Genomic DNA, 22,794 nt, shown 5'->3' on the forward strand with positions numbered 1-22,794 from the left:
TATTCTGAATGTCATTGATTATCAGAGTTAAAATGAATCTTGAATACCTATGGTAGAAAGAGTGTTGGTTCTAGACTCAGAAGACTTGGGTTCAATCCTGTCTCTGATGCTCATTAGCTGTCTGACCATGGGTGAGTCATTAATCTCTATTGACCAAAGTTTTGTCATCTGTAAAATCAGGAGGTTGAATTAAATGGCTTCTGAGTTATTTTGCACCTCTAGATCTATGATTCTATGAATTTAGTCCAAACTTCTCATTTTATAAATTAGGAAGCTAAGTCCAAGAGAGGAGAATATGCTTGCCTGAGACAACTGAAATACTCAGATGGATCTATAAACTCATCAATGTGGATATTCTTTCTAATGATGCAAATTGCAATCCATCCCACCTTGGAGCAAGTCTCCCTATCTTGTCCACCTCATCTATAGCTCTCATTTGTCATAAAAGGTCCACTAAAGATGCTAAGGTCCTTCCTCACTCTCTCCTCCTGTTCCTTATAGTGGCAAAGAAATGACCATGGTTGAGACCTAGGTCAAAAGACCTGGCCAGCACTGCACTTGTCCTGGAAAATTCTACTAAACTAGAAAGGCTTCAGGTATAGTCATGGACACAGACTGCTTTCTGAGGGCCAGTGTAGCTAAATACAGAGAGGCTCGGCATCAGTAGTCTGGCCACTTAATGATAAACAAGAGTCATGGCAACCAAAGCCCACGGTCATACAGCTAGTTGATGTTAGTTCTCATACATACATATAGCTTTCTAAGTCCTGCACCAGTTTGAACCTATCAAAAGCAAAAAGATTCAACAGACTGGACAATAATATGAGTTACTGGGAACCCAGCTCAAGTTCCACTTCCTACTTTTAATGATCTCCAACAACCTTCACCGACACAGATCTCCTATATATCCCTTATCATCTGTATTACTCATTCTAGTACTAGTATATATATATTTTTAAAACTTTGTTATGAAATATTTTTAGCAGCACTTTTGTGATAGAAAGAAAAGAACTGGAAACTAGACAGGTGTTCTTCAATGAGAGAAAATAACAACAAATTATGGTAAATTAATGTCAAGGAATGCTATTGTGGTATAAGTGACAAATATGAAGAATTTGAAAAAACATAGGAAGATAAATATGAACTGATTCAGAAGAAAGTGAGCAGAACTAGGGAAAAATATATACAGTGACTATAATAAAATAAATTGAAGTAATGCTAAGAAAGCACTAAAACTCAGAATAATTGAAATAAGCAATTTTGGTCTTAGAGAACATACAATGAAACACAGTTCCCCCTCTTTGGAGAACATAGGGCAATAGAGGAACAGAATGTTGCATATACTGTCAGATAACATTCATTTTGTCAGTTACTTTTGCTTAACTGTTTTTTGTTGTTACAATGATTTGGTTGGGAGAGATGTTTTAGCAGAAAATAATAGGGGTGCAACAAACAAAAGGTATCAATAAGATTTTTTTTAAACTTTGTCATGATCTTTATAAATCTGTACTTTTTTTCCTAAGTGAAAAAAAGACCCAAGTACGTCAGAGAAACTACTGACAGAATAAGTGGCAAACTGATATGTAAACTCACTCAAGCAAAAAGTAAGATCTTTATATTTTAAGGTATTTGAGAGCCAGGTTGGAAATTGTGCTGATTATATCAATCCCTGAAATACTATAGGCTTCCTTAGTAAGTCCCACGGTCAATTAAAAGATTGGCCAAAAAATCCACACAGCAAAATGCAAGCAGGTAAGAATATGTATTATGGACTTCTGGCCAAGACAGCTGCCCAAAAGGAGGCATACTGCCCAGCTCCCACATATCTACTCCAGCAAAAACCTGAAATTTACACCAGGCCTAATAACAAACCAAAAGTCCAATGAGAAACTACAGCAAGTGACCTCTTCCACCCTCAAACTGCACAAAGAGTCAGCCAGAAGCCAACGGGCAATGAGGAAAAGGAAAAGGAGCCAACAGCAAAGCCAGCACCAGTGCAGCCAGTGCCAGCAGAGGCAAACGAGCATAGCCTCCTAGCAAGAACAGAAACATGTGCAGCCCACAGGACTCTCTCTCCAAGGGAAGCAAGAGTGGAAGCTGAGCAAGCCCCAGGCTGGGGATCTCAGAAGTCCAGAGGAGCAGCAGAGACCAATATGGGTTCGGCAATACTCAGACAATACTTAGCCCTAACACTGTACTGAGATGCCATGAAGAGTCCTGAACATCCAGCCCTCTAAACCAAAAATTCAGGGGCTCCTAACCGCAGGATAGAGAGATCAGCACAGGGAGTCAGGGAACCCCATATGAAAACAAGCAGAACCAAAAACCGCACCCAAAAGCATAGCCATTGACAGAGCTTTGTCCTAGCAAAGAGATAAGTAAACCAAAGAGACTGAGCAGCATACAAAAATATGTGTATATATGCATGTATGTATGTGTGTATATACAGTGCAGATTGAAAGTCCCCAAAATGGTATAATTCTGTAACAACTATAAACATAGACTCAAAGGAAAAGTGGATTTTCCACAAGTACTATGTGAATACCTAAAAGAAATAAAATAAGAGATTTTTTAAATGAAATTAAAGAATGCATATTGCCCAGATTATGATCTGTATGGTGGATGAATGGATGCAAGGATCGATAATTAATATTTGATTGATTGATTGATAATTAGTTTATGAAATTATGAAATGGGGGCAGACACACCCAGTTCTTTGGTTACTTACTGGGAAAGACCATAATTGGCAGCAGGAAATGGGGCAGCAATCACACTTTATTAAGGCACAGATAGTACCAGGACAAGCAGTGAAAGGGGTATAGAGGCAGACAGCGCAGTGACAGGGGAATAGGTTAATGAAGGGAGGCAGGTAACATGGGGAAATGGATGGGGAGGGGGAGAGGCAGAGAATGGCATTCACACAATCATGGAATTGGGAACACTCAGCAGCATGGACCTGACAGAGATAAAAGAATGCTAGAGAGGAGGAGGTTTGAGGTCTCATTTTTATAGGGTTTTTTGGAGGGACAGACTAACTCCTATCTGTGCCAACTTGGGATTAGTTCATTAACATAACCAAATCATCTCAAAATTATAAGTAAAACTTGAAAGTTAACATATCCACAGCATCTCAAAGTTATCAGTGCTTTTTGATGTCTTGCTAGTCTAAAACTGTGGAGGTCTGGAATTTGTCTGGAATTTACATATCATAGGACCAGGACCGTGACAGCAGCACCTACATGGTTCCTGCTAATTCAGTACATATTACCAGAACCTCAATTTTGGTTACTTTATGATACAATTTCTAAATTATGTTCCTTGGATTTGGGGAATGGTTTGTTCTTGACTTCCAGGTTCCCTTTTGCAATCTTATTTCCTTCTATTGCCCCCTTTATACTGGCTACTTACAAACTTACTAAATTGACTAAAGGGAGGAGAAGGGTAATCAGGGGGACCAGAACAAGATACAATTTAACACAATGGCCCAGACATAGACACAGACATAGTCATAGACACAGACACAGACATAAATGCAGATATAAGATGCAGTGGTAAATGTCTTGGACAAGCACTGCAGATAGACAATGACCTTAGCTCAAAATTGAAAAGAAGAGAAGAATGAGGAAAAAGCTAGCTCCTTCCTCCTACAGCCCATTGTTTTAACACTAATATTCTCTTAGTGGTGCTATATACATACGTACATATATATACATATATATATACATATACATATACACATATATATACATATATATAACTACAAATCAAGGAACACATCTCAGAAAAATCAATGTTACCTAAAATACAACAGAAAAAACACATCTTGGGTATGTTTGGTACAACATATTAATAGTGGTAACTTTTATCTGAGAGGTGGCATAAAAAATACCATCAAGGACACATGTAAGCACATAAAGCGTGCTCTAAACATATGGTGAAAGAGAGAGATAAAAGATTGAAAGTGTGAGTGGTACACTAGTATCAATCAATCAACAAGCATTTATTAAACATCCTTGAAGAGTTCATGGAAAAATTATGGACAATAATCACTCAGAATGAGAAGATATGAAGGGATTTTGATCTACAAGGAGGCACCAATTTGATTCAATTCAGTAAGGCCCCATGGGACAACTGAAAGGGAAGAGCTGCCAGTGGGGGCACCCAGTGGGGTGAAGTCCCCCACTCCCCCACCCCCAGACCACCCAGACCTCATGCAGTAGCCAGGCAGGACCATTGGGCATTTCCACCAGATCTACCTAAAGACCCCCAAAGCCTTACCATTGGCCCTGCAGGGGAACTGTCTTATATGAGTTGTTTCCTTTGATTAGAGTGTGAGCTTCCTGAGAGCAAGAACTGTCTCGCTTTTTCTGTTTGCATCCCCTGACACTTAGTACAATGCTTGGCCCATCGTAAGTGCTTAATAAATTGTCATTTTGTTCGTTTATTCAACTACTATGTCTACTATGCTCAAGGAGAGGAGGGTGTAGCATATATATACACATACATATGCAAATATGTGTATATATATATACATACATAAAGCCACTAGTATATGTGCATTGTATAAATATGTATGTATATATACATATATGCATATATGTAGATATACTAAACCATTAACGTGTGTGCAAATATCTATTATTTGAGCATATGTGTATATATATATATATACATACCTATATATACATATATATTGCATGTATATATACAAAGCCTTTAATATATGTGCATACATAAACATGCATAAGTGAGATGGTCTTTGTCCTTAAGAAGCTCACACTCTGATTGAGGGAGACAATTTATATAAGAGAGTTCAGCAGCAGGGCAAATGATAAGGCCTAGGGGGTCTTTAGGGATGTCTGGTGGAAATGCCCAATGGTCCTACCTGGCTCCTGCATGAAGTCTGGGTGAGCTATATGTATATATATATATATATACATACATATATATGTATGTATGTATATGTATGTATGTATGTATGTATGTATATATACATATACATATATATATATACACACACACATATATATAAATGTCATTAGAAGGGACAGGAGAAGTACTAAGAAATAAAAATGAGAAGAGATTAAGATCCAGGCCTGAGTTAAAGGCCTGTGTAGAAGACCAGAAGTGGGAGACCTCAGGTAACAGGTCCAGTTTGCCTGGCATGTAGAATTCATAAAGGGCAATGTGACATACATACACCATACAGTGGCACAAAATATGTCTGAGAAGGTAGGTTAGAGAGAGATTATAGGACTGTAGGGCCAGAGGGAATAGCCACAATAGGTCCCTCAAAGTGTCCGAGAGTATAGTCAAAGAGGTGCTTTGGAAAAAGAGCTGGGTTTGGAACATAGAGGACATATATTCAAATCCTTTTTCTGCCACATACCATCTGCATGATCTTGGGCTGGGCCTATTCTCTGGACCTTAATTCCTCATCTGTAAAATAAAAGGAGGTAGGTGTACACTAGGTAATTTCTAAAGTCCCTTCAGCTCTAAATCCACAGTCCTGTTGAAGACAAAGAAAACATCTTCTTATTTTGTATGACCTAGAGCACTTAGCACAGTGTCAGGCATATGGTAGGTGTTCAATAGCTATTTGTCGTCTTAGAGGAAGGTGGTGAGGAGGAGAAACAGGAGACTGAACCATTAGCAGTAGGAAGACTTGCAATTCTGTTCCTGGCACATTAAACAGGTCACTGAATCTCTCTGAGCTTCAGTTTCTCTGCCTACAACACAAGGTGAAGACTTTCCCTATAGGATCCTGAAGACTTGCCATAGAATTAGCCAAAGGGGCGTAGTGGGCCATTTCAAAGATTGGAAGTTTATAATGCATTAAAAAAGAGAATAAAAGCTCTCTCTCCTTAATTGTGGAGTGAATCAGAGCTCTGTGGTATGTTCTGTCCCAAGGAATGTAGAGAAAATAGCTCCCTGTGATGATAACTGAACAAATAAATGTTTAGCTCAGTAGGTTAAAATTCACCCCAAGTGATTGTGAGGCATATGTCAGGGAACTTGGGTGTAACCAGGAATAACAATTATAAATTAATTTATTAAGGTCCTGTTTACAATGTTATTGTCAAGGTTAATATGACTGCCTATTTTGCAGTAAGGTGTTTTACCTTCATTACAACCCTTAAGGGAGACTTGGAAATGATAGCATTTGAATTCCACAAAGGTATTTGAACTTCACATTCAACTCAGTTAACACTTTCACATACTAGCACCTGTATTCAGGGCATAGAATTTCACTTAAATAGGAAACTGTTATCTTTCACAATGAAGGCGCATGGAGATAGATCCCTGATTCTTGGATTCACTAACTATTCTCTTCTATGGCCATGGTGTATGTCAAAATTCTGTTTAATGGACTAAACTTTTTGAATTTTCAAGAGAATGGCTGTCCCTTAAATAGGGGGTAGGGACTGGATCCATAATTTAATAAATATAGGGATCTTCCAGGTGAGAAAACTCTTTCTATTAATGTAGGTTGGCATTTTTCTGCAATTTATAGTCTTAAAGAGTTGCTTAGGGTACTTAGAGGGTAAGTGACCTTCCTGGGTCATAGAACTGGTATGTGGCATCAGTAAAACTTGAACCCAGGTCTTTCTAGCTTGGAAGCCAGCACTGAATCCATGATGCAATGCTGTATCTTGGTGTATCAGATAGGAAAATTCCACCTGGAGGAGGTAAAGAATTGTTTAAAACAAGCAAGGGGCAGATCAGGGATTGAGAGCATGTGACCATAGACAACTCTTTGGGTCTCAATTTCCTCTTCTGTAAAATGAAGTCTTGGACTGGATGTTCTTTCAGGTTCAAGCTCTAAAATTCTATAAAATTCTATGACTCTAGTTGTTCCACCCTCAGCCTCATTGCTCTTTCCCCTTTTAAATGGCCAATCTTCTGGACTACTCTTGGCATTCTTGCCTATGTCACCACTGTCTTTCTTTTCCTTCTGCAAACAAAGATGACAAGTCTATCAGAGTCAATTTTTCTAGGCTTAAGGCATGTATAAAAAGGTAGGAAAAGAGTAACCTCAGACATTGAGGAAGAGCCAATGATGATGTGCAGGAAAGGAAACCACCATGGCTAAATGCAGGATTTTGTTCTGCTGAGTACAAGAAAGTACAAGAAATCCTGGGGTTTGGGGAACCTGAGTGGTCATTGGTCCATTCCCCCATCTCTAGGGAAGATGGCGTCTAACTATTCTGAATTAATGAGAATCTACCCTAACTTCTGGAGAGGTGCCAGAATAACCATCCTCAGTCATATTTTTCAAAATTTAACACCACACATTATCAGGAAAAACTTCTTTATGAGGAGCAGTCGAGTGCGGTAAAAAGAACATTAGATGGATAGCCAGAAAACTTAAGTTTTAGTCCTGGTTTTGCCACCTGGACTATTGAGCTGAGTGGCCTTGATCAAGCATCTAAACTGGGCCTCAGTTTCTACATTGATAAAAATAAAGGGCCTGGACTAGACAAGATCTCAGGTCCAGGTCCCTTCCACCTGTGACATGCTATAAATGTTATTTAACCTAAGTCAAATATATTGCTACCTAGGCCAGTTCTGCAGGTGAAACAGAAGAGCTCACACAGTTGTCACTAGTGGGGTAAGAGATTTGGGACAAATTACACTGTGTGGTTCTTCCTCAGTTTTTTTTTATACTAGTGAAACCAGGTTAAAAATTTATACTAATGAAAGCCTTAAAGCAAAAAAAAAAATCACCATGCAGCCTTGGTTGGGATCAGGGTACAGGTGTGGGATAGAAGAGAGGCTATCCTTATCCTTAGGTGATAGAGAGGGGATAAGAAGACCAAGGGCTGAATTCACACCTAAGTTCCTCAAGTATTTTATTTTATTTTATTTTTTAAGCACACATCATTCACTGGACAGCACCAGCAGTTTCTACCAAATGAACTTAAATCTCTTAAATCACTTTGCAACCTAAGGAAAACATATTTAAAGGATCCTTCTAATTAAGGTTCTCCCTCCACCTTTCCTACCTCAGCCAGAATTATCCTAATTTAGTCTTTTCTCATCTCTAAGTGTCCTGCTTTACTAGTGGGAGGGTTTCTCTTCCCTGAATTTTCTGACACCTGCATCATCAATGAGGAATGATAGGCTCTGCAAGTAGCCCCACCTTTGATCCATCAGTGTCTGTGATCTTAATCTTGTGCCTCTAACAGTGAAGGGTACAACCCATCCCACCTCTTGTGATTCTCATCCCATTTGACTATTGTCCTTGTCTCTCATAAATCCTTCCACTCAACATACTGGGGGACATCCCGTAAATCCCTCGGCATTGGTATTGTGGATATCAATAAGGCCTAAGAGTTACCCACTGGTAATACTTCACTGTCACTGAATAACCAGACCCCATCCTTTCCTTTTCCGGTCATATACATCTATGGCTTTCTTTTCAACACAAAATTGCAATTCATTGTTTGTAATGAATTGTAGAATATTCACACCCAATCTGAGCTTCTCCATTAGCCTTCAGGTAAACCCCTTTAATTCTTCAGAGACAACTGTGTTTCATGGTCAAGGAGATATAGCAGAACACTGATTTTTTTTTTTTAAAGATGGGCCTTTGTTTTAGGGAGAAGCTTGGTGTCATTATCAACTCTGGCCCTTACCAAGATTAAAAAAAAAAAGGCATTGGATCAGGCTATGGAGGAGTCAATCCCAGACAAAGCGATGAGATTAGAGGGGCTCTAGTTCTGAGTATTAGTGTCTGGTGTCTCTCTACTTGCCTAACTGTGGTTTTTCGTCTTATTTTAGGTGGTCAGGGAGGTTTTACTTACCCCCATACCCAGATGGTCTAAATTTCTACTATCACCATCCAAGCGCTTCCTACGCAAAGCTCTTACCTGCCGCCTTCCTCCCTCCCCAACAAGGTAAGCGCTCCCTCACCTGGGCTTTGGTTCTCTTGGGATTACATTCCCCTAGACTGGAAATGGTGTCCCCCGAGCAAGCTCTCTCCCTATCTATCCCCAAGTTCTCCTCCATCACCTGGGAAGGGTGGGAGGGGTGGGAAAAGGGTAGAGTGGTTTCCAGGCCGCTTTCCCCAGTGACAAATGTTTTAATTAAGCCCCGTTGGTGTGCGTGGCTGTGGTTTCTGCTGTCAGGGCTGGGGAAGCGCCTTAGCTGAAACTGCATTGCCCTCTAGTGCCTCGCTGTGTGAGGACAGGACGGCTCTCCCCTCCTTGATGTCACTGCCATGCAGAGCCAGCCCAGCAGCTCATTGAAGGCTGCCTGCAGACCCTCCTCGCAGCTCCACGGAGCCAGGCGCCGCCGCCACCGCCGCCGCTCCCTGCAGACCCGCAGAGGGCAGGGGGGAGAGAACACGGAGCGCCCCTCCCCTGCGCCAGCTCCAGTCCCTTTCCCCGTCACTGCCCCCTCCCCAGCCACAGATCCTGGCTTGCCTGACGTGGACAATTAAACTTGAAGCTACCTCTTCCCTCTCTCCTCCTTTTGACAGGCTTCCGAAGATTCTGAACAAGCAAGGAGGGACTCGCTCGCTGCCCGTCTGCTCTGGGAAATGCCTGCCCGGGAGGCGAGTGGCTCCTGCCCAGTAGTGACGGCTGAGGTGGAGGGAAAGTTTCAGGAGAGCTGAGGGACTTCGTGAGCTGCCCCTGAAGCCTAATTACCCCCCGGCTATGGAGGGTGGGCTTTAAAATGAATCCCCATCTGGACGTGAGCCACAATATATCAGCACCTGCCTATTGGGAAGAACCGAGTGGTGGAAACCTCACTGGTCCCAATCAGACGTCCAGCAATTCCACTCCCTCTGAGCTGGATATCAGGAGGGCCATTTCTGTGGGCATTGTGCTGGGTGCCTTCATCCTCTTTGCCATCGTGGGCAACATCCTGGTGATCCTCTCTGTGGCATGCAACCGTCACCTGCGGACACCCACCAACTACTTCATAGTTAACCTCGCCATTGCAGACCTGCTGCTGAGTTTCACAGTCCTGCCTTTCTCTGCTGCCCTTGAAGTGCTCGGCTACTGGGTGTTGGGAAGGATATTTTGTGACATCTGGGCTGCAGTGGACGTGCTGTGCTGCACAGCATCCATCCTGAGTCTCTGTGCCATCTCTATCGATAGATACATCGGAGTTCGCTACTCTCTTCAGTATCCAACACTGGTCACCAGGAAAAAGGCCATCCTGGCCCTACTCAGTGTGTGGGTGTTATCCATGGTGATCTCCATTGGCCCTCTCCTTGGGTGGAAGGAGCCTGCGCCTAAGGATGAGAAGGAGTGTGGTGTCACTGAAGAGCCCTTTTACGCCCTCTTCTCCTCCTTGGGCTCCTTTTATATCCCGCTTGCTGTTATCCTCGTGATGTATTGCCGAGTCTACATCGTGGCCAAAAGGACCACCAAGAACCTGGAGGCAGGAGTCATGAAGGAGATGTCAAACTCCAAGGAGCTGACCCTGCGGATCCACTCCAAGAACTTTCATGAGGATGCCCTCAGTAGCACCAAGGCCAAGGGCCACAACCCTAGAAACTCAATAGCTGTCAAACTTTTTAAGTTCTCCAGGGAAAAGAAGGCAGCCAAGACCTTGGGCATTGTGGTCGGCATGTTTATTTTATGCTGGCTTCCATTCTTCATTATTCTACCGCTTGGTAAGTTGGGGACTAGAAGGGAAATTGGGGAAATTTTGAGGTGGCCATGGTACAGTGAAATGAGAACCAGATTTGGATTTGGATACAGAAGGCCTGGGTTCAAATCCCAGCTCTGCTACTTTACTTCTGTGACCTTGGACAAGTCACTTAGCTCCTCTGGGTCTCAGTTTACTCATCTGTAGAATTAAGGATTTGGTCTACATAACCCATGAGGTCTCCTAGAGTTCTAAATCTTTGATACTATGATCTGATGGTGGTAGGGGCAATCATGATAATGTTATAAACTATTTAATGCAGTATGTTCCTTTTTTGGTCTGGTTTGGTTTCCTATGCAAAGGCTTTGCAGACGGATAGCTTGCTAGGAACCAGTGCAGGTGTTAGTTAAACACACTAGTTCCTTGCCACTTGAAATAGACAGGAAAATCAAGTACAGTGAATGATTCACTTGGCATTCTCTGTTTAATAATTAAAAAGGACAGTCAGCTCAAACATCACACAGGCATCATTTTGGTAGTAATGATGTGGTGGCTAGGGCAGCGTCACTAATGCTGCATACAAAATAGTTTGTTGGTGACTGCAGAAAAGGCAGTTGGGAAAGAGTGGAGAGGCAGATCTTGCAGGGGGTAAAAATGCAGCTTTCATTCAAAAGCTCCTGCTCAGAGCTGGGTTCCCATAGAGCTTTTCAGGCTTTACAAACCATTGCTGGTTTGGCCCTTCTGCATTGATGGGGAGTGGGGAGGGGCGAGGGGAGGGCATTTTGTTATCAGTTCATAAGGCATTTTACAACTGCTTTCATCCAAAAGTCTTTCATTTATCTAATGACTGAAATATGAAAGGGAAGGAAGATGACTAAAGTCTGGAGGTTCACATGTTCTCAGTTTTCACCCAGAAATTTTTCCTGCCTCTGACAATTTATGGAATTCCCCAGAATTAGCTCAAACTTTTGCCTTGCTTTCAGCTCCTATACAGGTAGCAACATCAATGGGTCTATACTGAGGTGAGATATTTACCTGACTAAAATATTGTCTAGGTTTCCTTTTGACTGTCACTTCCACAAATTGAATGGGTCCAAAGACATCTTATGTTTCCTGTAAGGTATATGTTCCCTGGAAGCCCAACCCCAGTGAAGAAGTAATCCTGTATCAAGAGAGTTGTGACATACTTTCCACATGGCATCTGAAACCATTGTGCATATTCTGAGTATCCTGTCTCATAGCCCTAGAGGAAGCCACATACCATGACAGGAAGCAAATGTGCATTTCACTGGGCTCTGCTATTCCCATAAGCAGAGGTAGGGGCTCTGTATGTCATGAACCATAGAAGACATTAAATAGAGTGAAGCTGCAATTAACCACAACCCAACTATATTTGGTAGATAAGAGCATGTTACTGCATTTTGCATTTAAGAAAAATAAGCTGACAAGAAAGCAAGTTGCTATCAGGTATTTAGTATATGTGTGTATACATATGTGTGTGTGTGTGTGTGTGTGTGTGTGTGTATCTTCCAGGGTATTCTCAGTGCATTATAAGCAAACTATTTATGCCACAAACTAGCTATGTGATTTGAAGCAATTCACTTCTCTCTGGCAAGTTTCTCTATCTATAAAATTAGAGTTGGACCATATCAGGTTTCTTAACCTGGGGTCTGTTAATTTTGGTGTTTTTTTTTTAATGTCTTGATAACTGCATTTCAATGGAATTAGTTTCCTTTGTGTTTTATTTTATGCATTTTTAAACATTATTCTAATCAGGTTCTCCTATGTTTGTTTCATCCAACTGCCAAAAGGGTCCATGACACAAAAAAAGGTTAAAGATGCCTAGGCTAGAAAATCTCCAAGGTCCTTTCCACGTTTTATATGCTGCAACCATCATAGCCTTCTAGTACTGTTCAATGAGAATTCAAACACAAAATGATGAACCTGAGGCCATCATACAAGATCCTCATCAGAAAAGGTGATGTTCACTACCTGGCAATACTTATTAACAAAGGACAATTGATTAATACTTTTAAGGAAAATTTTCAATAGTAAGGGTTGAATCCAAAAGCATTTGTCAAGTTACCATCAGTTAACCAGAAAATATCATTACCCAGAACACCATTTTCCAAGCATTCTGGGTACTTGAGATTTAACTGTGCAACATGATATAGTGAAAAGAACTCTAAAGTTGGAAACAAAGGATCAGGGTTTGAATTATAGCCCTGAAATTGTTAACATGTAACATTTCATGAGTCACTTGACCTCAGCTAATCCATCTGTAAAGTGAAAGAGGCTGGACTAGATTGATCTCTGAGGTCTTTTTCATCATCCAGTTCTATGACCCTAAGCCTATAAGTGATACAGAGAGCCCTTACTGAGTTTAACACAGAATTTCAGGAATACTGATATGAACATAAAAATTGCTATAGCCCAAACCCAGGTTCCTCTCTTGGTATACCTGCCAGTCCCATACTTCCCTAGGCTATCCCCTACCTTGCCACTCACCCTCCTCCTTCCACCCTATCTCCACCCTTTCCTAACTCATGCTTCCTTGTTGCAGCTCTTGTCTTTCCTCCTCTTCTTGCTTTGTTATTCCTTTCATGATATGATAAATACCTTGAACGTTATCTGGGGCCAGGATGCCCTGGAACAGAGAGAGCTAGGGCAGGAGTGTCAACAAAGGAAACTGGCCTTTTGAAATCAAGGGGCTCTGCAATGGTAGGATGAAGAAGCCTACCAGTAACCATTGCTAACCTGAGGGGTAGAATGAAAAGAGCACTGGCCTGGGAGTCTTGGGACAGAGGTTCTAGTCTTGCCGCTGCCCCAACTAAGCAGGTGATTTCACTTAGCCCCTGTATGTCTCAGTTTGCTCACCTATCATCTACTGGGGGTGGGGTCCCCAAGATCTTTTAATTCTAAGTGAACAAAAAGCACAAAAGTTGCCCAGCTGATCTCTGGCATAAGACAATCCCCACACACACATACATACCCTGTCAAAAACTGTCCTCCCTCCCTCTTTTCCTCCCTCCCTTGGATGCCTTTCCCAGGGTTTGTTGCCCTAATACCCCAGGCCCTTTGCATATGCACGATGGAAAGTGAGATGTACTTAACACCCTGAGGTAATTCTCTTTATCCCTTTCTTATCCTTTTTTCCAGTCACTGGAAGCTTCCTGATCACCCATATTGTGGTTGCATTAGGACCTCTTGACAGTATGGCCTTGTGAAAAGAGCTCAGGTGTCAGAAGACCTGGGTTCAAATCCTGGCTCTTCCACTTACCAGTTCTGCTACTTATTACCCAAAGGTCTTGAATGATCCCGTTTGCATCTCTGCAGCTCATTTTTCTTATTTGTAAAAGGAGGGGGTTCATCCAAATGACCTCTAAGGTCCTATCTGGCTCTGAAGCCTATGAGTCATAAAGTGGGTGACTTCATGTCAGGGAACCATTCTGAGCCTCAGTTTCCTCACTTGTAAAATGGAAAGATACTTGCTATACCTATTTCACAGAGCTATTATGAGGAAATACTTTATGAGATTTCAAGTGCGATAAATGTGAGGTTTCTGTGAGGTATTGCATTGCTATGTATTGTATTGGTATATATAGTATTGGTATTGTCCTGCTCCAGAACTGAATGGTCATATCCTTCTTGCTTAGAAATGCTAGCAACTAGCAGCTAGTTCTTACCAGGGGTAACTAATACAGAGGGAACAGTTAAGGGGCGGGGTGGTGGATGCACACTTAGGAGGTGACAGGAGCATAAAGTCACTTTTTTTTCCAGGAAAGGGAAATTCTGGTTTTAAATTTCTGCTGGGTCCAATGACAGTCAAGCAAAAAGTGACAGCTGGACTTAGAATATTAAGCTCATAGAATCCTGAGTGGGGAGTATAAATCATAAACTGCTTTAGATTTCTTTTTTAACAAGACCTGTGATTTCATTGTGGGGAGCTCCCAGTGAAGAAACTTCCTGTACGACTACAGATCAATATCTTCTCTGTAATCTGTAGTCTTAGATGCTTACCTGGCACACTGAGAAATCAAGTGACTCATCCAGGGTCACATAGCCACCAAGATTTGAATCTAGCTCTTTTCTTCTCTGAGGCCAGGCCTCTACCTATCATACCATGCTGTCTCTCAGGCCTCACAGGATTTTCATCATATGCTGTCATTACAAAAGAGAAAAGAATAAGGGAATGTAACATTTGGCAAAATGGTAGTTTTCTGGGCAAGCAGGTGGAAGTTACTTCCAAATTCAAGACAGACTCACAGGTGCCTGGGTGCAACAAGATTTCCATATTTGTGTTTGTTATTTCTGTGAGAGACAGGAGAGGGGTTCCCCAGGGGAAAAGGGAAAACAACATACCCCACAGTAGGGTTCTGCTTAGGACCCCGATTGTTTTCTCTCTCTCCCTTGTTTTTATTTTAAGGAGCAGGAGCCAGCCTGAAGACAGGGCTCCATTTCTCTTCTCCTACTGTGCTCCACCTGTAACACACACACACCCCACTTCCTTTCTCCTCAATACTCTTCAGTGTGGCCCCAAACAAAGTCAGATCAGGGAGGGGAGCAAACTCCAGAACAAGAAAAAGACACAAGGAAACAAGGATCTCTTTATTGAGGCCCTGGAACACAGAGCCAGAGAGAGAGGAAATAATCCGAATATAATATAGGGGAATTTATACTCGATGGGTTGTTGGCGAGATGTCTAAGAGAATCATGAGCTGTTCAGCATTATAATTAAGGCCCTGATCCTCCCCACTACTGTGAATGCTTGGTCAGTGCCTGGAGAAATGGTTGTGCTATTAAGTGATGCACACTGCAGTGGGGAGCATTAGGAAGTAACCAAGCAGCCAACTGGTAGCTGGGCTTAGTGAGTTGTTTAGAAAACACTGGAATCTTGCCTCACTCTTCTTTTAAAATGCTGAAAGGCATCAGGAAGCCATTAAATAACTAACTGCCTTCCTCTCCTGAATAAATGAAGGTCAATTTCAAAGGAACGATTGTGTTTCCTATAGCTTTGGAACCAAATAGGGATCCCGAACCACTAATTTTTCTAACCCTCTCATTCAAATAAAGGGTTTATGAATTTCCACCTCTAGGATATGTGAAAGGAAAAAAAATTCCCTATGCTGACAAGACCCTACTTAGCCCTCCAGCCTGTGGTTTTCTAACCCACAGAATGGTTTAATTTATAGGGGTAGGAATGGCTCATGTGGGGGGGAGGGGAGGGCCTCAGAATAGGGGTAAGCATGAAAGGGTGTCAATCAAGGACTTATTCAAGGAGGAGGGAGATGCCCCACAATAAGATTTCTGCCTCTTTTGCCCTCTGACCCAATCATTTCTATAATAGCCAAAGATTCTGGTCAATCCTGAATTTTCCTATTACAAAATAGATCGCATTCTTATTTCAGAACCCTGGTCTTCCTACTAAAGGGAGAAGGACTGAAAAGGTCTAGTGTACCATGAAGGAGTGAATGAATAAGCATTTATTAAGGGTTTATTACATGCAAAGCACTATGCCAAGGCAGGTTGCAGGGTGGGGGTGGAAAAGATACAAATAGAAAAGGGAGACAGTCCCTGCTCTCAGGGGGGCTCACATTCTAATAGAGGGAGACAACACATTAAGAGGTTTCACCTGCAAGTCATATGTAAAAACCCCATTCTTAAGGGTATAGAGAAAAAGCATGGTAATTCAATTTCATTGGTATTATTTCTATTCATAAAATCATGCCCATTTCTGATGCTGGATCATTTGACAATGAATGTCAAGGACTTCAGTGGCCTAAGCATTCTTTTCTGATTCTCCAATAACTGTGGCTGTGGAGGAGCACAGAGCTGCAGTACCTGCAAAGGCAGTTGCCAGGTCACATTTCCATAAGAGTTGTTCCAGGGGATGATGGTTACAGGGGGCCAGCTGGAAGCAGGGTTGCTGGCATGGGAATCCATCTATGGGAATCCCATCTGCCCTTTGGCTGAGTCTTAGGATTCCTCAAACCAGTTCTCTGCACTCACTACCAACCACACATAAATGTGCCACAAGGGCACATCCTAGAAACTCACACCTAAATGAACAACATGGGTCCACATTCTCCTTCAAGGCAATGTTAATACTTATTGGCAGTTCTATGAATGCTTTTGGCTTGGCACTTAGGTCAAGACACTAGGAATGGTTTGTAGCCACAACACAAGTTGAATAGGTACAATGTGCAGCCAAGGAAATGCTGGGAGACTTGGATAAGCGTATCCAGTAAAGAACTGGGAAAAGAAATTTGTAATTTGTTACACTGCCCAGAGAGCCTGTGAGCAGATTGCATCTAGTTAATTACCTGTATAGAACTGAAATCCTTCCCAGTCAAAGATCCCACATGCCAGTCTGCATGGGAAATGAAGGAATGCCTGAAAACAAAGGTTTGTGAGAAGGAAAAAACAGTCTTTAAGCAAGAACCAATGTCTTTAAAAGGCTTGGCAGATGCTGCTGCTGAGCATTAAAAATCTTCCTGACTAGCATTTAATGGAACAGTCACTTGGTCAAGCCAGGGAAGAAGGAAGAGGAGGAGGGAATCCTATCCCTGAATGTCTTTGTAAGGAAATACCTCTCTGAGACTGGAAACAGGGTCAATTGTTGAACCCAGAATCCATTGTCCAAAGTGTTCGTAGGATCATAAGGATAGAGAGAAAAGGGACCTCAGAAGTTATCTAATTTAACCACCTCATTTTACAAATGAGGAAACTGAGGCCTTTACTACCTATGACTTCCTCAAAGTCTCATAGGTACTAAGAGTCAGAGCCAAGATTCAAACCCAGATTTTCTGCCTCCAAATCTAGAGTTCTTTCCATTGTACCATGCTTTCTCTCTGGCATTCTTTCTAGTATATAAACTACACCTCATCAGACCCATTTGCAAAGAGAAAAGACTGACATCCACTGGGTCCAATGAACATTTGACGCTGGTACCAGTCACTATCATTATATTCTCTAGGTAATGAATCATTATTTTCAGGTTTAGTCTCATTTGGTCTAGCCTCGGAATTGATAGAAAGGATTGGGGTAGGTACAGACAAATGGGAAGGTGTGCCTACATAAGAAATGCTCAGAGAACATAGAGACTAAGGCATGCAAATTCAGCCTATTGGTATGATAACTCCTCTGATCCTCCAACCACTGTTTCTTCCTGCTGTTCTTTCCATGACCCGACTTCTTAGCTCCAGTCTCGCAGTCTCATTTACTATGTACCCATGGTGCGGGGTATCCTGCAAGGTACAAAGGTTTAGATAAAGATAAAGCTTAGATAAAGCTCCTAAGTCTGACATGATTGGCACTATACTCTTCTTAGCTCAGCACCCTCTGAGCTACTCCAAGACAACCCTACCATAGCCCCTCCTCTGTTGATCTACTGCATCCCCCCATGGAAGTAGTCTTTTCCAAGAATCATATCTTTCAATTTTATGATATCCCAGTAGTTTACGCATGTAGTAATATCACAGTTAATCTCTACCCACCAAAAGGGAAAGCTCATTTAATCAAGGATTCACATGTGCTAGAGAGAAACTCGATAAATATTACTCAAAGAGGCAGGAGAAAAGTGGTATCAGAAACTCATGGTAATACAACTTACTGCAGCACAGAATTTAGCATAACGTGGGCTAGCTTGGAATTGGTCCAGTGGGAAAAGTTACTGAAGATACCAGAAAGACCTTGTTAGAGCATTATTTCATCTCTGACACAGTCCCATAGCATAAAGCTAGAGAAGAATATTATAGCAGAAGAGAAAGAACCCCAGGCATGCCTTCCAGAGATAATATGGGGGCCAATTTTCAGGACTTAGAGACTGTTTACATACCTTGCCCCCTCCTGTTCCTAGGGAGAATCTACTTCATGAAGGTCATATGCAGCTAGGTGGTTTAAAATAGTGTTCAACTGGGGGTCAGTAAGATATGAGTTCAAATCCTGCCTCAGGTACTTTTTTAGCTGGGTAACTGGACAAGTCATTTAATCTTCCTCAGCATCAATTTCCTCATCTGTAAAATAGGGATAATACCTATGTCACCGGGTTGTTGTAAGGATTAAAGGAGATAACACATGCAAAGCACTTCTGCAAACCTTAAAGCACTATACAAATAGCGGCTGTTCCTTAAAAAGGATGAACTGAACTGCATGGCCAAATCTATCCACTGATTTTGCCAGGTCCCCCCTCCCCACAGGCTTCTGTCAACAATAAATGTCATCTTCTTCCATGGTAGGGGCAGAGTCCTCCTCGCCATGAATTAACAAATTAATTAGCAGATAAACAAATATATGGAGAAACATGTAAATCAAAGCTAATATTGTTATCATCACCATAGATCATCATCTGAATCTGTGATCCAGAGCTGGAAGGGAACTTGAAGGCCCTCTTACCCTCTCATTTTATAGATACAGAAACTGAGACCCATAGAAGCTATGTGACTTACCCAGGGTCAAAAAGGTAGTAGATGGCAAAGCCAGCCATCATATCCTCCCCACTCTCACAATGACAAAAGCCAGATCTTAGTCACCAACATACCCTACCCACAGTATTCTAGATGAACAAGGGTCAGGAAGGACCTTCTCATGCTGCTTCTGAGATGTTGCCGAGCCCTATTCAGAATGAATTGAGTTCCTTTTCCAGTTGGCAGCCCTTCAATATTTGAAGACCGCTATCATGTGTGCACTTTCCAAAGCCCACTGAGTTTTCTCCTAAACATCCCCAGTTCTTTCAATCAACCTTCACATGACATAAACTCCAGGGTCTTTCCCATCATGAATGTCCTCCTCTGAATGATCTATAGTTTATCAGTACCCTTCCTGAATGGTGGCACCTCAGAGTGAACAAACACAACCTTCCGGTGTGGTCTGACTAGGTCAGAGGTCAGCAGGATTACCAGCTCCTTATTCCTATAAGCTGTGCCCCTATTAGTGTAGCCTAAAATCTTACCAGCATCTTTGACTGTCATATCATTTGCTACCCTTTAAAACTCATAGATCATGTGAAACAAACTGCTGTCCCTCCATGCCTCCTCTGTCTTATATTTGTAAAGTTAATTTTTGTTTTTAACCTGGATCTAAGACTTTATCTTTATCTCCATTAAATTTTACCTTATTCAATTCAACACAACATTCTAGTTTATTAACATCTCTTTGAACTATAACTCTTGTCAACTAGTGTGTTTGGCAGGCCTTCTCAACTTTGTGTTATCTGTAAATTTGATGAACATGCCATTTATACCTTTATCTATGGCACTGATAAAAAAAAAACACCAACTAAATAGCATAACAGTGTGTGTGTGTGTGTGTGTGTGTGTGTGTGTGTGTGTGTGTGTACACCTAGGCCACTCCATTATAGACCTTTCAAGTTGACATAAATATTCTTTAGGTCCATCTATTCAATCATTTTGAAATCCATCTAATTGTTTTACTCTAGAAACAATTAGGTATCAATCAGTCCTTAGCACAGTGCCTGGCACATAGTAGGCACTTAATAAATGCTTGTTCCTTTACTTGCCCCCTCCTCTCTAGCTCATATAGCTCCTTTTCCATGGGGCTACAGAAGTAACTCTATCAACTGCTTTGCTAAAATCTAGGTAAATCAAGAATGTCCCTTATCGCCACTGTTATTCAATATTGTTCTAGAAATGTTAGCTTTTGCAAGAAAAGAAGAAAAATAAATTGAAGGAATTAGAATAGGCAAAGAAAAAACAAAGCTATAAAAAAAATTTTTTATAAAATCTAAGTAAATCCTACCAACAGCTTTCCCTTAATCCACCAGTTTAGTAATTCTGTCAAAAGAAAAAAAAGAAGGGGGAATAAAAATGATCTGGAATTAGATCTTGTTGCTGAAGCCATACTGGCTTTCTGATATCACTACTTCCTTTTAGTTATTCACATCTCCTTTAGCTTAGCAAATCCCCAGCACTTAGGATAGTGCCTGGCACATAGTAGGCATTTAATAAATGGTTATTGATTGATTGATTTAGTAATAGCTCTAAAAATTTTTCCAGGGATCGAAGTCAATTTAATTCAATTTAACAAACATGTCAAATTCCTACTATATTTAAGACACTGTGTTGAGCACTAAGGATAATAGCAAAAATGAAAATATTCCTGCCCTCAAGGAGTTTACAGTCTCCTTGGTCTAGAAATTACGCATTTTGTTCTATTCCCCTTTCTGAAAAGAAGGACATTTGCCCTTCTCCAAGCCTGCTGTTCTCCCCAATCTTTCAAAGTTCATTGATAGTAGCTCACCACCTACACCTGCCAGTTCTTTCAGCACCTGAGAATGTAGTTCATCTGATCCTGGTGACTTGAATTCATCAATAAGATATTCTCTTATAATTTTCTTATTTATCTTGGATACAAATTCTCTATTAGCCATATTTTTTTCTGTCCTTTTCCAGGTCAGAGATCGTTCTCCTTGGCAGAGAAAAATGAAAGCCAAATAAGAGAAACATTCTGCCTTCCCTTTGTCCTCAATTAGCTCATCCACCCTGAACAGTGGTCCTATCCCTTCTGTGATTCTCCTCTTTTCCACAATATAACTTTTTAAAAATGCTTTTTGTTGCCATTAGCCTTCCCAACTAGTTTTAACTCATTCTGAGATTTAGAGCCCCTGACATTAACTTTACTCAGACATGACACCATTTTTGTTCAGTCTCTATTACCAGGTTTTGCTTCCATCTTCCACATATTTCTTTTTTAAAATGTAAATCTGTTGGTAAAGTTCCCATGTGTCAACATCAGTCTCTTTAGATAACTCCTCTTCCTACCCCACATTGAAATTGTTTCTCTTTGTATCTTAAGAATTTCATTTCTGTGAGCTTCCTCTCCTTTCTGGGCTAACATCCCCTTGTGGGATTGTAGTACATAAGATGGTGCCCATTCTCCTTTTGATATCTGTTTTCCTATCATTTATGGTGTATGTCGGACTAAGCTCAGGTTTTTTTTCCTTCTCTATCACAAGTTTTAGGAGGGAGCAGTCAAGTTCTCCCAAGGTTCTCATCATTTCTACCCAGCAATCAGTTCCTTCCAGTTTGTGAGAATTAGGTCCAGAAAAGAATTTCCCCAGCTCATGTCTCCACATTTTATTGAGTACTGTGCTGGGGAAAGGAGACAAGAAGTGGAAATAAAACATGGTCCCTGCCTCATGGAGCTTTCGGTTCAAAAGGAGGAGAAGACACCAACACCAAGGTGGAGGATCATAGGAGAGATAGGACCACTGCTCAGGATGGATGGGATGAACCCAATTGATGACAAAGGAAGGGCAGAGAGAGGGTCTCACTTATATTGCTTCTGTTTCTCTCTGCCAAAGAAATCAGCCTCTGGCCTGGAAAGGACATAACAAATATGGCTAATAGAGAATTTGTATCTGGGACAGCTAGGTGGCACAGTGAGTAGAGCACAGGCCCTGGTGTCAGGAAGACCTGAGTTCAAATCTGACCTCAGAAGCTTGACACATGTACTAGCTGTGTGACCTTGGGCAAGTCATTTAACCCCAATAGCCCTGCCTTCCCCCCTCAAAAAAAAGAGAATTTGTATCCAAGATGAGTTGCAAAAATTGTTAGAGAATATCTTAGTGATGAGTTCAAGTCACCAGGAACAGATGAACATTACATTCTCAAGTACTGAAAGAGCTAGCAGGTGTAGGTGGTGATCCACGATCAATAAACTTCAAAAGATTGTAGAGAACAGCAGGATTGGAGAAGGGCAAATGCCATATTTTTATTTTTATTTTTTGGAGGGGAGGAAGGCAGGGCAATTGGGGTTAAGTGACTTGCCTAAGGTCATACAGCTAGTATGTCAAGTGTCTGAGGCTGGATTTGAACTCGGGTCCTTCTGACTCCAGGGCCAGTGCTCTACTCACTGCACCACCTTGCTGCCCCTAAGTGTCATATTTTTCAAAAGGGAACTTCAAGCTGACAAATAGCTGCTACAATACACAATATTACATGAAAAATGTGCCAGAGAGGTATTTTGTGAAATCTGTAGAGTGAATGCCAACTGGGATAATCAGGGAAGGCTTCTTGAAAGAGATGGCAATTTTGTGGGCTTTAAAGACTGAGCAGAAATTTTACAAGTTGGGAAAAGAGTAAAAAAGGTATTTCAGGCATAAAGAATGCTGTGGGCAAAGGCTCAAAGACATGGGAGCACAGGTCTCTTCAGGGACAAGTAATTCAGTTT

General features: G+C 41.5%; 1 protein-coding gene across 1 annotated transcript in view; it reads left to right on the forward strand.

Moving 5' to 3' along the window:
- The first annotated feature begins 9,652 nt into the window (after positions 1-9,652).
- The window catches only part of ADRA1B (adrenoceptor alpha 1B), a 39,094-nt gene continuing 25,952 nt past the window's right edge, over positions 9,653-22,794 (forward strand). Inside the window, exon 1 of the mRNA XM_036751364.1 lies at positions 9,653-10,630. Within this exon, the coding sequence (XP_036607259.1) occupies positions 9,682-10,630 (949 nt within the window). The 5' untranslated portion in view covers positions 9,653-9,681. The remainder of the gene's footprint in view (positions 10,631-22,794) is intronic.

This window comes from Trichosurus vulpecula, chromosome 3 (assembly GCF_011100635.1).
Source record: "Trichosurus vulpecula isolate mTriVul1 chromosome 3, mTriVul1.pri, whole genome shotgun sequence".
NCBI classification, from domain to species: Eukaryota; Metazoa; Chordata; class Mammalia; order Diprotodontia; family Phalangeridae; genus Trichosurus; species Trichosurus vulpecula.